This window comes from Rhodamnia argentea, chromosome 11 (assembly GCF_020921035.1).
Source record: "Rhodamnia argentea isolate NSW1041297 chromosome 11, ASM2092103v1, whole genome shotgun sequence".
Taxonomy (NCBI): Eukaryota; Viridiplantae; Streptophyta; class Magnoliopsida; order Myrtales; family Myrtaceae; genus Rhodamnia; species Rhodamnia argentea.
Window position 1 is genome coordinate 13,410,736 of NC_063160.1, and position 14,592 is coordinate 13,425,327.

General features: G+C 38.2%; 2 protein-coding genes across 5 annotated transcripts in view; both read right to left on the minus strand.

Moving 5' to 3' along the window:
- The window catches only part of LOC115736252 (transmembrane protein 53-B), a 391,123-nt gene that overhangs the window by 219,537 nt on the left and 156,994 nt on the right, over positions 1 to 14,592 (minus strand). The window lies entirely within an intron of this gene.
- Positions 2,253 to 13,503, minus strand: LOC115736249 (D-2-hydroxyglutarate dehydrogenase, mitochondrial). 4 transcript variants are annotated; one of them, XM_030667847.2, is made up of 16 exons: positions 13,279 to 13,503; positions 12,364 to 12,692; positions 11,838 to 11,939; positions 9,791 to 9,838; positions 9,370 to 9,440; positions 8,858 to 8,976; positions 8,078 to 8,147; positions 7,837 to 7,942; positions 7,597 to 7,677; positions 6,930 to 7,030; positions 6,157 to 6,265; positions 4,877 to 4,982; positions 4,267 to 4,352; positions 4,067 to 4,192; positions 2,693 to 2,789; positions 2,253 to 2,606 (listed from the first exon to the last, which is right to left on the minus strand). In XM_030667847.2, the coding sequence occupies exons 1-15, from the start codon at positions 13,400 to 13,402 to the stop codon at positions 2,697 to 2,699; spliced, it is 1,671 nt and encodes a 556-aa protein (XP_030523707.1). In that variant the 5' UTR covers positions 13,403 to 13,503; the 3' UTR covers positions 2,253 to 2,606; positions 2,693 to 2,696. The 4 variants fall into 4 exon arrangements, with proteins under 4 accessions (XP_030523707.1, XP_030523705.1, XP_030523704.1 ...); XM_030667845.2 differs by having other exon boundaries at positions 2,253 to 2,597; positions 7,837 to 7,946; positions 8,052 to 8,147; positions 13,279 to 13,502; XM_030667844.2 differs by having other exon boundaries at positions 7,837 to 7,946; positions 8,052 to 8,147; positions 13,279 to 13,502.

The window sequence follows — 14,592 nt, forward strand, 5'->3', positions numbered from 1 at the left end:
CAAACAGGCATTTCGATATTCTCGAAGCTCAAGGGGATTTCAAATGTATTTCGAATTAAGGAAAAGGACTAGAGAATCACTGCCTAAATATGTCTGAGGCATACTAAATAAATTAGAATAACATGGAGAGGGAATTTAACATTGGGTGGGTCGGCAAATTTGCGTCTCCCCCACCTCTGATTTAAAGAATAATCAGTTCGTCTTTTGGCCATATAAATTAAAGTATATGTCACAAGTGGTGTAGTGGCAAAGACAAGCACAAGACGAGCCATTGGTCAAACTTTGGGGATTCATGTGGAAAGTGGGAGGGGGGGAGGAATCTTTTCTCATTGGCCTTTGCTTTGATCTCGCAAATGTTCTAATTCCTTCTTATCTTAGCGTAGAATAAAGGCAAGAGTAGAAATACACGATGGAAAAGGAAAAGAAAAAAAGAAAAAGAAAGAGAGGGTTCACATGCAAATCTCAATTTGCCTTTTCTAAGCCGTGCGAGGAAGTGTATATGCCTGTCTTTGACTAATTTCCTAACACGTATTGGCCCCACTCGATTGACATATTAAACAGGATAGAGAAAGGGTCAAGGTAAATGTGCGTCGATATCGGCTCCATCCACACACTCGGAAATAATTTCAGGTGACACGACTATCCTGTTAATATGCATGTACGAATTATATAAGAGAAGTCCCGCATTGAAAAATTAGTATGGATTGGAGCAATTAATATATCCTCATTGGATCACAACTCATTAGCTTAAATTTTTGAACAAATGTGTATTAAACTGGATATTTTAATGAGCTCGGACTTTAGCTCATAACTCATTGCTTCAATCGAACATGCTTAGATTTGGGCTCCCTCTCGCACGTTTATTTTGTTGATGGACACACCCAAGACGAGGATAGCTTCACTCTAAGTAAGGGTGCTTATGGAATGTGCCTGTCGAAATCCATGTCCGTGTTGCTCTTCTTGCTCGCAATTCTCACTTTGTCATTTCTTGGACTCTACAAAACCGGTCTGGTTAAGGCTCTTCCCTGGGGACATCCTTGTCCTCTCCCCCATTTTGGAACTTCATTGAAAGAACATCCGACCCATCCTCATCCACGATCGGCCCCTCAATATTCCCTCTAAACCGCGTAAACTTGCCACGAGGCATTGATGCCGAACCTCTTCCCGCCGACGAGCCGTGATCTTGAATCTCGATACTTTCAGAATTGCCGGCAATTACTAGTAAGCTTGCCACGGCAGCAGCCGCAGACTTGATGACGGTCTTGTGTGAGGACGATCAGTGCGTCATCTGTTCTGCGGCCTCGGCCACGGTTGGTGCAACCTTGGATCTAGGACTTTGAATTGATGAAGATACAGTTTTTCTCCATCTCCAGCTGGACCCGCCCTCAAAGTCTTCAGCTCCGCTGCATCTCTCGCTCCCCTCATGGGGCTGGGGCAAACTCTTACCTCATCCATCACTCCTCCGTTTTTCGAGCTCCAAGCCCATGCCACCATGATCGGCAGATAATTTGACTTTTTTCACGCTTGAATGATCTAGAAACCTCTGGCGCCGAATTCAAATTTGATTCGGATAAAACTTTAGATACAAAATTGTTGTTGGCCCCCTCCCGTCCTTCAAAAGTAAAAAACATACTCATCACCGTTCAATTAAAAAATTTCAATTAATAAGTAAAGAGAACCCACATATATATTAATACAAAGAGAATATAATATTAATAATTCAGGCGATGCGACATTTTTCAACGAAATCACTCGGCCATGGGTAAATTTTGGGCGGTCCTAAAGAAATCAGGAATGATAGCCCTTGCAAAGCAGGATTAGAATATGCCAGCCTTCATTAGCGGAATTGTTCCGCCCCCAAGCAATTTGTCCTGTGGAGAATCTTGTAGAGGGTACCGCCAAGACGGATGCCCAAGTTGGGGGGCAAGGCAAAATCTTGGCTGGATTCGGTCCACGTGGGACCGGGTCTGGATCCAATCCAATCGATTACTGTCATTGACCTTGGAATTCTGTGCACATTCATCAAATCTAACCACTTCCCATTCACTATTTGCCCCCCGTGCACCATCCCACCTCGAACGTTCCAGGAAACATAGGTGTGGTCAAAAATCGATCCTCGAAGACGGCCAACGATTTGTCTTCTAGCTCCTGTGTGCATCTGATTTCTCCGTCTTCATAAGAAAATTACCACCCAACTCTTTTTTTTTTTTCTCTCTTTTTTGGTTTCTATCTTCTTTGATACATAGTTGTGACTTCTACACAAACCCTCACAAATAGGGGTAAGTTCTACAAGCAGAGAATCTTTCTCCTTGCTTAAGAATGTTTGCAAGCCACAGCAACCAGTACATTTCTTCCATTTAAACAGCAACAGCAAGAAGCAACACTACGTCACAAGAAGAAAATTTTACAAGATTATCCGGTCACAGCAACGATCGTGACATTATTATTGCATACAGCATTTATATTGCAGAGATAAGATACTCTATTACATCTCCCAAATATCAGAGCCAATCTTCTGATTGATATCTACACAGAAAACTCCTCCATTTTCCCACAACAGCATTACTCTTCGCCATGAGATAATGCCCGCTGAGTTCCTGCAGTTGCTGTAACAATGTCTTAGTGTTACAACTAAAAGCCTCAATTACGAATCGCAAAGCAGACAAAGCATTCAGTGAATAGAACTTCCAACCTCATCACGGAAAACTTAAAGACTGGGGAAGAACTTTGTATGGGTTAAGTATGTGATTGGGGTCCAGCAAGTTCTTGACAGAAGCCATCAATTGCACCTATACAGGCAGAGTGTTATTACACAACTTGAACAATAAGAGAAAAGAAGTATATACCCTCGACGAGAGGCGATCATCAAATTTAACAAGGGAAATTTTTTGCCAGGGCCAGCCAAAGCTAGGTGACCAACCCAGGCTTTCTCATGTATGATTTTCGTCCTACCCCACCCATTTACCTCTCAGGCCCGGGTGGGCAAGCGGGGTTGATCACTTCTACCCTTGAGACATCTAAAGAGCATGCTTTCTTTAGAATTTTTAGATTGCCTAATAGGTTAGAAGATCTTTCAGCTATAGAAACAAGTGAAATAATGTCTATATTGCTACCAATTAAGATGTCTATCTGATACAGATAAGGGGTAATGCTACAAGAATGTTATGAACTGTTAGGATTAAGTCGTGAAGATACATCATGGGCACAACTCCAGACAGCCTAAACTTTGGGGAATCATGGTTGTTCAACATAGTATAGAGCACAGGTCAAGGTTTAACACCTGACCCTCGTCCTTACCATATCAATTTTCTGTTATTATGGTATAGTCTCTAGTTATGGCCTTGAAGTGGTTATGCCCAGGTACTGCATTTCCTTACACGAGAGGGGGGAACTTTATCAAATATGTCAGATTCACATTGGACCCAATTCTAGACAGCTTAATCTTTTGGGGTGGAAAATGGCTGCTCAACATGAGCAATAAATCAGAAAACCATTTTTAGGCAGACCTTAAACTATGTAAAACACAACGCCTCCACAACTAAGTTTTAGGGAAGTTATAAACATCCCAGGGTCCCAGCTCTGGGCCATTTTCTATCGACAGTCTTTTCCACATCCACTTTGTGTGGGATAGAGTTCTGGTGCCATATACAAGTATTGCCACGCCACCTTTCTTTCACGAAAGGCCATATGTGGATATGGTACGGTTGTTATCATCTGCTTATAAGTTAAGCTTTGGATTAACCTTAAAATTCTCAACTCGATCTCCCTGTTTCTTAAATGGTAGGTCATGTCCAACCAAGGATCGCCATTTTTTGTCCTTGCCCTGTATGCTGCAAAGAAGCTTCTGAGTTTTACCTGATCTTAGCTATCTAATCTAGCTGCCTCGTCTTCACCCTGATATATCATGTCTAACTTTACTTCTGGTCATTGCTTTCCAACAGGTTTTGATTTGCAATCATCGGAAATATCAACAGTTATGGAATGTCACAAGTACTTAAGTGCGCACTTCCAGATAATAAACCCCTACAATTTATGCACCAGAACTGCTGCATGCAGCTCAACTTACAGCTGCAGGTGACTTGCTGTAGAAAATCTTCTCAGCTTTCATCAGTCCCAAGCCATGCTCTGCACTAATACTTCCACGATTCTTCGAAGTCCATTCATAGACAAAAGGTTCAATCTGTGCTAATACCTGCAACGCACTCTTTCTTATGAGATCGTATTCAAACACATAGAAGCTTTGTAAAGAAAGACCACGGAGATTACAGCATCATCATATTGAGGACATGAAATATTGAGATGCAGGTTTCCATCTCCGAGGTGCCCATATGCCACAACCCTTGCCGAGTGACCTAGAATTTTGAAAACCAATAAAAGTTCATTATTGACTAATTATTCGTGTTCTGGTGTCCTTGGAAGATTATGATGAGTGACAAAATGCTGGTAACATTCATAAAAGAAGTAGCACATATCCTATCTTCCTAATTGTCTATCACACTATACGCGTCAATCTCGAAGTTAAAACACTATAAACATACTATAACAATCTGAACAAGTAGCTTGTTTTCACTCTTAAAAGTTCACCTTCAGGTTCATAGTCCATGACTTCCTAAACATTTATTGCACACCAGGAATTCCAGCTACATTTTATGATGTATGACGGAAGTGAAGTTAGATAATGGACCAGCTTGGGATTATAAAGGATTCTCTAAAGGAATATATTTTAGTCAACAGAACACTTGCTGAGACACTAAAACCCCCGGGGTTCATATTAGGTAATGTAATCACTCTTCATCCCACATCAAGATTATAAACCTGGAAAAAGAATATCATGGCATACAAGTATTGGATCAGTAACAGAAATAAGTTCTCTCACCAAGTTTATTTCGCATTTCCTCCACAATATCATAAATCTTTTCAACAGGTATTGATAAATCATATTTGTAGACAGCCCCTGCTTTCATCAATGCTTCTGGTAGACCCTGCGATGCACCATAGAGAAGTGGTAATCTGAGCATGCAAAATCAGTTACAAGCACGAAAAATCATCTTCTTACACCCATAATTATATCCTCCTTATTAAACTCTTTTTTTTTTTTTTTGGTAATTACGTGAATGTTGCGCCCAGATTTCTTCAACATATTTCTCCATCTAACTGTAAGTTCACTTCTATTCTTAACGAGTCTTGACACGAATCTTCAATCAAGAAACTTGAAAATTCATCTTAATCTACAAAAGGTGAGACAGTGTTTAGCCTGTTATAAGCTTCAAATACAAACCAGATAAGCTTTTCTCGCAATAATATGTCCATTATTGAATATTTTTATGCATCTCCAAAAGAGAGAGAACGACTGAGAAGACAGCTTTCCAACAGGGTTTGTTGTATTTAAGCGGCAATGCCCCCTTTATAGTCATATCCTTCAACTTTTCAATTCCAGGATAATTACAGCTTCAGATGCGAACAAAAGAAAGAGAGATGTCAATTCAGAAAGAGGGAAAGAAAAGCCAATTGGTCAACCAAAAGAACATCTGGGACTATAAGAAATGCTTCTCATAGAGCTGACAAGAGACACACAGAAAGCAAAACCCCCCATAGTCCCAAAGGATATTACACAGCCCGAAGGCCTATTTTCGTAGTTGAAAATCACAGATCCATCCATGAGAATTATGTCTCAAATTCATAAAATGGCAAACCAAATCAGACTGAAAGATTCAGTCAAGTTATTAAGCTTAGTTTTACGTAGTACCACAAGTAGATGTCAGGATTTGTGCACGTTAGTAAGTATCACATTACCATTTGTTCGATATACGGATGAAAAAATGACAAATTTAGTTCATATTGTTGCATGATCATTAAAAATTATGAGATATGTAGCCATAAAAACCATACCATGTGATGCATAAATTAACAAATCGCCAATTGATAGAATCATTACATTCATATCATGTTGGTAAACTCGCTGATGATACAATGGACTTGCCTGTGATACAAATATATATGGATCCGTACGATAAACTCAAACTTGTTAGGCCTTTACTTGGATCGAAGTAAATATGAATATAGAATTGATGGATTGTGATAAATATGGCTATTGCTACTACCAATGTATGGAAGCAGGAATTTGACAATGATAAAAAATCACAGAGAATTGGAAACCTCACGAATATTCCAAACTGATGACGCCTGCTGTATGTCTTGAGCAACAACACCATCTGAAATCAAGCCTCCTTCCAGGGAATGAACAAGGAAAGCTTCAAGCTTTTCTCTGAAAATATCCAAATTGAATATTATTTATCAAGGTGATAGAAGAAATATCTTCTTTCGCTATAGCAGAACCAAACTGTGCAAGGCACTATCAAGTTACCACCAAATTGCAAACAGAAATCCCGGCACACATATGCTATTGCCATCTCATATGCTCAGTTGACAAGAAAAGGTCAATAAGACAGAAAGCCAAATTGGAAAAGGTGAAGTGGTTGCCTCTTGACAGGGAGATTCCATAGTAATTGTGAGTTCAAGAATTACATTTAAACCTGAGCAGCAGAATTTCTAAATAACGAACTTTCATCCTAAGTTTAAGAAATCTGATTGTCTGCAACTTTAAAATCCAGGAACAAATATCTCTACTCTGTTATGGTAAGTGCAGCGAGGATTCGGTTTGTCGTAAGCTTAGAATCACCGTTAAAAATATACTTTTTCCTAATAGAAGATCTTCATATTTGAGCCTTCGCAGCTCTCCAGTTAAGTCAGACAAACAATGAAGAATATTCGAAGGTAAACTTGCCATCCCAAAATAAATAATAATAACAATTGCTTAGTGAGCAAGGAGAGGAGTGTCATTTTCCAGTAGATGCAGGTTATAGCGCATCAGAGATTCATATGGACTTAAATGTAACATCTCCATTTGAGCGGTAAATGAAGAGATCTACTTGTCGGATTGTTCATCGCTGCCGGTCGTCTCTATCAGAACATAAAACTTGTGCAGTGCAGTGGGTAATGGATTCCGGACTCCTTCTAAATGGTTTAGTGCCTGCCACGAATAGTGAAATAATTGGCTTAAAAGTAACATAAAGATCTATTTTTGCTTGTATTTTCAAGACTTGCTTCACAGTAATAAATAAAATTTTAAGCAAAAAGATGTTAATTTAGATTTGGTCCATCTTTAACAGTCAATCCCTGTGCTTCGGAGTTATAAAATAGCATGCCAAGAAGAAAAAAATGTTGAGGAAGGTTAAGAAGCACACAATCTATAATGGGAAACGAAGAGATGGTCAGAAACCCAACATCTTCTAGACCTAGCAATGGAACAAGCTACTGAAAAGTACTTTAGTGACATGTAGTGCACTGTAACGGCAAAAGGGATGAGCTAAGAGTGAAAATTATTTTGTATGGAAAATGGAAGTAAGAGAAGAAAACTGTAAGACACAAATGGCATATAGATGGCAGCTCTAGCAGCCATATTCGATCCTGTTGCAGCTTAAAACTCTATTCCGAGATACTCGATATATCCAAATTCAAAGGATAAGACAGTAATCTTACTTGTGCACAAAATGCCAGACATAAAACTTATAAAGTTAACAAGGGGAGAAAGCTTACAAGATCCATTGCCTGTTCATCCAAAAACTCAAAAGCAGAGAGAACTTCTCCAAGTTTCCTCCTCGCTTCCAAAAAAAGTTTCTGATGCACAAGATAAAAAATGGTAAGGACTTGTGCTCACTATAAAAGAGGCTATAAGACCACAGGACATAGTATGCCTGGCTTGTAAGGTTAAGGTCTAGATCAAAATGTTGCCATTCTGGAATATGTAAGTCAATCTGGAGAAGAAACTAATTTTACCTGGCAGCTTAAATAGTCTGTACATGCAAGAAAAGCTACATTAACTGATGATAGCTTTGGAGGAGTCAGAATTGACACCTTTGTAACAATTCCCAGGGACCCCTCACTGCCTACAACATCAAATAGAATCATTGTTCGGTGGCTTCCTAAGCTATTAATCATATGGGTTGTAACATAAAATTATCAATTGAAATGGTCCATCATATTGATAATACCTATAAACAAATGCTTCAGATCATACCCAGTGTTGTCTTTGCGTAAAGTACCGAGCATGTCGAGCACATCTCCATTAGCTAAAACTGCTTCAAGACCTGTAACACAGACCCAAACCAATAGTCCAGAAACAAACAAAGAACTGGCAATGTCTTCACACAAGTAAAAATCAGACACTATATTGCAGCATATGAACATGAGGATTAAAGCAATAGGAGCTGCAAACTTTTCAGCAGCTAGTCGGTTGAGTCCTAAACATTCCATTGTAGGCAATTGAGTTCTAAACCTTTTTGAAGGATGTGCAACCGTTTGTTTTTCTTCACAAATCAATCATCATTTCAACCACCAACAAGGAAAAAAACACATGGGTTTTATCAATAATTGAGCAAAGAAATTGAATTTATGAATCAATTGAAAAATAAAACCAGAATGTCATATGAATCAAGGAAAATTCATGATAACGAACGTTAGGTTTCCTCCCCATTTACATAAATTTGAATTTTCTTTCAATTGAAACGGTAATCAAGTTTTCCACTCTGAAAGCTTGTGTTTTATTCCTTGAATATAGTCAACATCATGCTTAATATCATATAAAGCTGATAGCCGAAATGGTCCTTTCTCTGGAAACAAATTACACAATGATGAGATCAAGACTTGATTGCACCGCTTTCAAAAGGTTCAGGACTCAATTAACCAAAGCAGAAAGATTAGGATATAATCAACAAAGAGTTGAAACATTTATGACTGTTGCACTCTCCCTCCCTCCCTCCCAAAATGGAGAAACTATAAATTTCGAAGATCTACTTACCGAGTACATTAGCATGAAGTGAGCCGTATCGGAGAAGGCGTAGCCCACCAGCATTTGTCGAAACATTTCCTCCAATTTGGCAGCTTCCCTTTGCACCTAGGTCCAGTGGCATAATAAATCTGAATGGAAGCATGATGTACTTAAAGACAAAGTTGATGAAGGTCTTCCAATTTCATAACCTTTATCTCTTCTTTGCTTGCAATGAATAAATCATATGTGGGAATTCCTAATATACAACCTGGAGCAGGATTATCAGGAAATCGATTTCCATTAAGACAAATTTAGCATATGAAGATACATCAAGCATGCATTTGGTATGGGGAAAATAGAAGAGTTCACGATCTGCACACACACAGTCTGCCGTTCCCTTCCAGAAAAATTATGTTCATGCAAATTCATATGATCTGTCTTCTGTTTCCTTAATGGCATCATACACAAAACCTCTCATTCCCTGAGATGTAACATCATCAGTGAACTCTGCAGAAATAAAGTTAATGATAATAGGCGCATACCCTTTGTTGTCTAGAAAATTCACCAAGCTTTCCAGTATGCAGCCTGCTTCAGAAACCAGTATACCACTAACCTGTAAAGCAAAAATATAAGATTTCAAATAAGTTGAAGCAAATATCTTCTGAACATTGAACATCTTATTAACGACTTCAGCGTATTAAACTGCTGAATAACCGAGCTCTAAGAGCTATCAAAACCCAAAGCAGGAGAAGAAGTATCAGGTGAAAAAAAAGTGCGCCTAATAGGATAATTCTAGCGGAAAAGCCATTTTGAACTAAGAAAGTTGAGGCTAAAAAGATTTATTAATGAAGTCTCACAAACATAGAGAGAGGATTCAGATCATGATCATGGGAAAAAATAAAAATGTCTTATTTGGAGAAGAACCAGCATAAAATGACAGTTATATCGTGCTGCATAACGCACCTCATCAAAAGATATTACTTTGTTCATTGAACCTAAGTTCACAATCACCTGCGGAATAAAGAATCAAAAGCCATTTAGATTGCAGGCAATCAGGCTAATCATCAGGCATACTTTCAAAACGACTATGCTGATAAAACTTTAGTGTTGAAGACACTTATGATTTCCAACCGAGGTTGTCCAGTTTTAGTGCTCAAACTACACTTTGCGACATTTACCATATTTATAATTCTATGAGTAATGCAGTTGTAAGATAATCGCCCAATTTTTTGCCAACAACACATGAGAAGGGCATGGGTCAATAGCGGTTCACGTTCAGGATCAACAATAGGCAACACAAAACACTTTCTGCAAAATCTCTATGTGAAAATCGGAATCCAACTTGGATTCCACTAGCTGAATTCCTCTGCTCAGCTTTCCAAAATTCAAACACTTCTCCTATCCACAATCACTCTAGAGAGAGATTCTGCTACTGTGCACTTCATTCTGGTAAACAACTGTTGATTGTGTGATTTTGATTTGGGTTAATACCACGAAAAAACCCAAACCGGTACATTTGTGACAAATTTATCCCACACTATTTTTTTAACTAAAAAAAATCCCAAATTGATACATCTGTGATAAATTTACCCCAAACTATTTAATTTGACCACCAAAAACCCTAAACCGGTACCCTCGCGACAAATTTACCCTAAACCGGTACACTTGTGACAAATTTACATTCTGTTAGTTTTCGTTAAATTTTACAAACAAATTGCAAAGTTAGATCACACGTGGCGGTTGACGAGTGTACCCATATGGGGTTTTTACCCTTTGTTTGCCACGGGTGTATCAATTTGGGGTTTTTTGAGGAATTAAATCAATTTAATTGAAGCTAGGGTAAATTTGTCACAAGTGTACCGGTTTGGAGTAAATTTATCACAAAAGCACCAATTTGGGGTAAATTTATCACAAAAGTACCAGTTTGAGGTTTTTGTGGTTAAAAAAATAATTTTGGATAAATTTGTCACATATGTACCAATTTGGTTTTACGTGATCAAAAAAATAGTTTGAAATAAATTTGTCACAAGTGTACCACTTTGAGGTTTTTCGTTGTAAAAAAAAAGTCCGAGGTAAATTTATCACAAGTGTACTAGTTTGGGGTTTTTTGTGGTATTAATCCTTTTGATTTTCTTTCGTTAAAGAAACGGAACTCTAGCGATTATCCTACATCCAACAACTTATAAAATTTAAGGATTCTAAACATTATCAAGTAAAATTCAATCACAAAAAAGAACCCTCAAAGTCGGGGGTCGTAAGTGTATTTAACTACCACATTTTTCCATCAACACACTCTCAATGGCCATCTGGCTATATGGTGTTTTCCATCTACCGGTCATTCATGCAAAACACATCAGCATGAAAGCACAAGTAGAAGTTCCTAGCAATTTCTAAAACAGATTTTCTTTGGTTAGTTGTAGCATTATGAAGATAGAAAATAACATTTTATCCGTACATTAAAAACAATTGTCCCTCTCTAGGACCACTGGAAAAACATTAATATCCTTGCAAGTTTCCATAGTCAATATCTTCAGATACAAACAGACATTCAGAATGGAGATACATGTAAAGCAACGAGAAAAAGAAATCATTAACAGTCTCACATGCTTTCCGCAGTATGAAAGGAAAGAAATATGAGGCGGTTTGATGTTCGTTTTTGCAAATTACAAATATTGGTTCTTAATGCTTATTATTTAGGTACAGGAAGGACATTTTAATAGACAAAACCGACGTTTGGTAAAAGAAGAAAATAGGTGAGAAAGATGCGATGGTGTCAAACAACTCCAGTAAGCGCCCTTTCTTCCTAATGCCATCTGCCATTTTCGACTAACTGGTTTTTATCACTGATTAAGGAAAAATCTCTGTTCATAACAGAACAGGCATTCCTAATTAGATGGCAGTAAGTTGAAATACTATAGAGAGACCAAAAGGAGACTGGTGAGTGCATGCACAAGCACGCATGCAATGCCTTCCACTAAAAAAGAGAGAATCGTATCAATAACAGGTGTACCTCATCAAAAACGGGCACACTTCCTCCGACAAGACCAGTGTTCCCACCCTGAGGAACAACACCCAAGCATCTGGAGTTACAATATTTGAGGATTTGAGAGACCTGGGACAGAAAATTTTCATAAGCACTCAATGAGTCAACTATATGACAGCACGAACAAAGCAGAAGACTGAATGAGAGGTGTGTGCATAGCAGAGTGGACCACATGCATGTGAGCAACATGCATGATGAAATGTACAGCATATCTATAAAGAACTTAAGACTGTGATAGTTTGCCTACATGTGTGCAGGTGAACAAGCGGGACACACAACATCCAGAGACAGAGTGGGAGGGCAACTGCATCATACTTGAGATTTGAGAGTTATATGCATGAACCAATGTAACCAAGCACACAGTCATATGCAACTTACAAAATATTTCGAAGCAAAAGATATCTACTATCGCATTGACATTTTGGAGGTCCAATGCAGAATGTTTCATCATCGAGAGAAAACCATATATATCGAGGAGAAGAAAGAAATGGACCTCTTCAGTGCTCCGAGGCAGAAGCAGAAGCTTACTTGAACCTTTGTACTTCCGCATCCAATCCATATTTGCGGCCAGGAGAGCATCTTCATCCTGTTTAACATTTTTCTCCCCCAACAAGTCCCTAAAATACCTTATGTCATCTGAATTTATCGTAGCAAACTTGGGGTTCCTCTGAATTTTTGTGGCTATGGAACCAAAGCATCTTATTTGGATTAAGCTTGCTCCCAAAGCAAATGCTCTCGCTTGTAAATGGTCGGAAAGAGACTGTTTGTGTCCCAAATAACATCGAATTCCTCCGCATGATCCACCAGAGCAGTGCAGCAAGCCTGTATTCAGGACAATGACGTCAGGATTTGTTTATGATCCACAATGTCCATTCAACCTAATCGACAGCCAAATTACAAGAGAATTCAAGCATTAATGGAGCTATTTAGTATTCTTATGCGAGAACAGCTTGAGACTTCAGTGCATGGGTCAGTAAATGATTGTCTACTGTTTTATCTTGCTTCTAATGTGCCACTCAGATTGCTCTCAAATTGGATCGTCCAATCTCCATCCGTGGAATAACATAACAATTGAGACGAGACAAACAACAAGACATTAATGAATGAGGCGCGCGAAGACCCCAGCATTTTCTCAGGATGTAGATGATAAACAGGAGCACAAACAACATCATGCTCCGAGCAAATCTCGGAGAGGACTCCACGAACGACCACAATTGCTCCACAATAAAATCTATGAAACAATGTCCAGAACAACAGAATCACAGCCAACGAACAGCATGATACTCCGGTAATATGTTATTCGAGACGAATGAGCTTCGCAAGCCCGATCTCGGTAAGAAACTTCCCATCGGAACACAAAACCACGCTCGAAACAACGGAGGACTCAGCCGAGTTTTGAGCTGCCCACCCGAAGAGACGATGCCGTAACGAACTGGATTGCTGTGATCGCGGGTGAATCGAGGAGCGGGATTGGGACGCGAAGAGAGCTTGAGGATGCGACGAGCCGAAGCTCTCCACCTGTCCATCTTCATCGTCTTCCCCTGGCTTCTCGTCGGGACTTGCAGTTGCAGAGCGCGAGCTTTTTTGGGTGTCAATGCGAGACTGAGATCCTGCTGCGCTAAGTGAAAGAGCAAAATGAGAAAGAAAATGACCGCAACACCCTTACCTCTCTCCTATCTTGATTTTACCCAAAACAGAAATAATCCTTTTTTTTTATTTTACCCAAAACAGAAAAAAAAAAATCAATTTTCAGGTATTTCATACTCCAATTTTTATTTTGAAAATCTAAAAAAAAAGGACATGAAAATTTGATTATTTGAATTTTGATGCCAACTTTCGCTGTGCCAACAGTTCGATGTGCTGTTAGTTTGGCAAAAAAAAGAAAATTGTCATATTAATAATGTTTTAAATTAAAGTACTGAACTTTTTGGAAAATATATTCGGTTCTTAAAATTAAGTATATAAAATGGAAATGATATCCTGATTTTTTTTTAAGGGAAATAAGTATGCCAACCCTGTGCAGAAATCACCAATTTAAACTCCAATTGGTCAACGTTTCACATGAAAGATATTTTTGCGTGGTGAGTGTATTTCACCAAATTGATGAGTTTCCTCAAATTTGTAGTTATTATCCAAGGTGTCATCAAACACGAGACTAATAATTATATGAGAAAATGACATAAACAATTCTTCAACTTATAATTCATTCGATACAATTTAGATGATCATTGAACTTTCAATTTGCTCAATATTAATTCTTGAATTTTTTGTACATGTTCGATTCGGTTTATGAAATATATGAAAATGTTCAATATTTGTCATGAACTTGAATTAATGGAAAGATAATAATAGATATTTTTCATATGATTTAATCTCCGAACATTTATCAAAAGTTCTAGAATCGTGTTGGATAAATTAAAAGCGCATAGGCCATATTACATATTGAGCTAAAAATCAAAGATCACTTTGAACAAATTAAAATTTCAAGGACGACATTGGACATTGGACCAAAGTTCATGGACTATTTGTGTAATTAACCCTAGCTATTTCATTCCTTTTTATTTATTTTGATTTCACTTGTTATTTTATTTTAATTGTTCAATTCAAGTTAATCGTCGACAAAAAAAAAAATTAAATAAGGGCTCCAATGTCCTCTCATTTTTTCAAATGAGGGTCTAAAATGGTCATTGTTTCAAACAATGAACTGCAATCATTTTTTTGT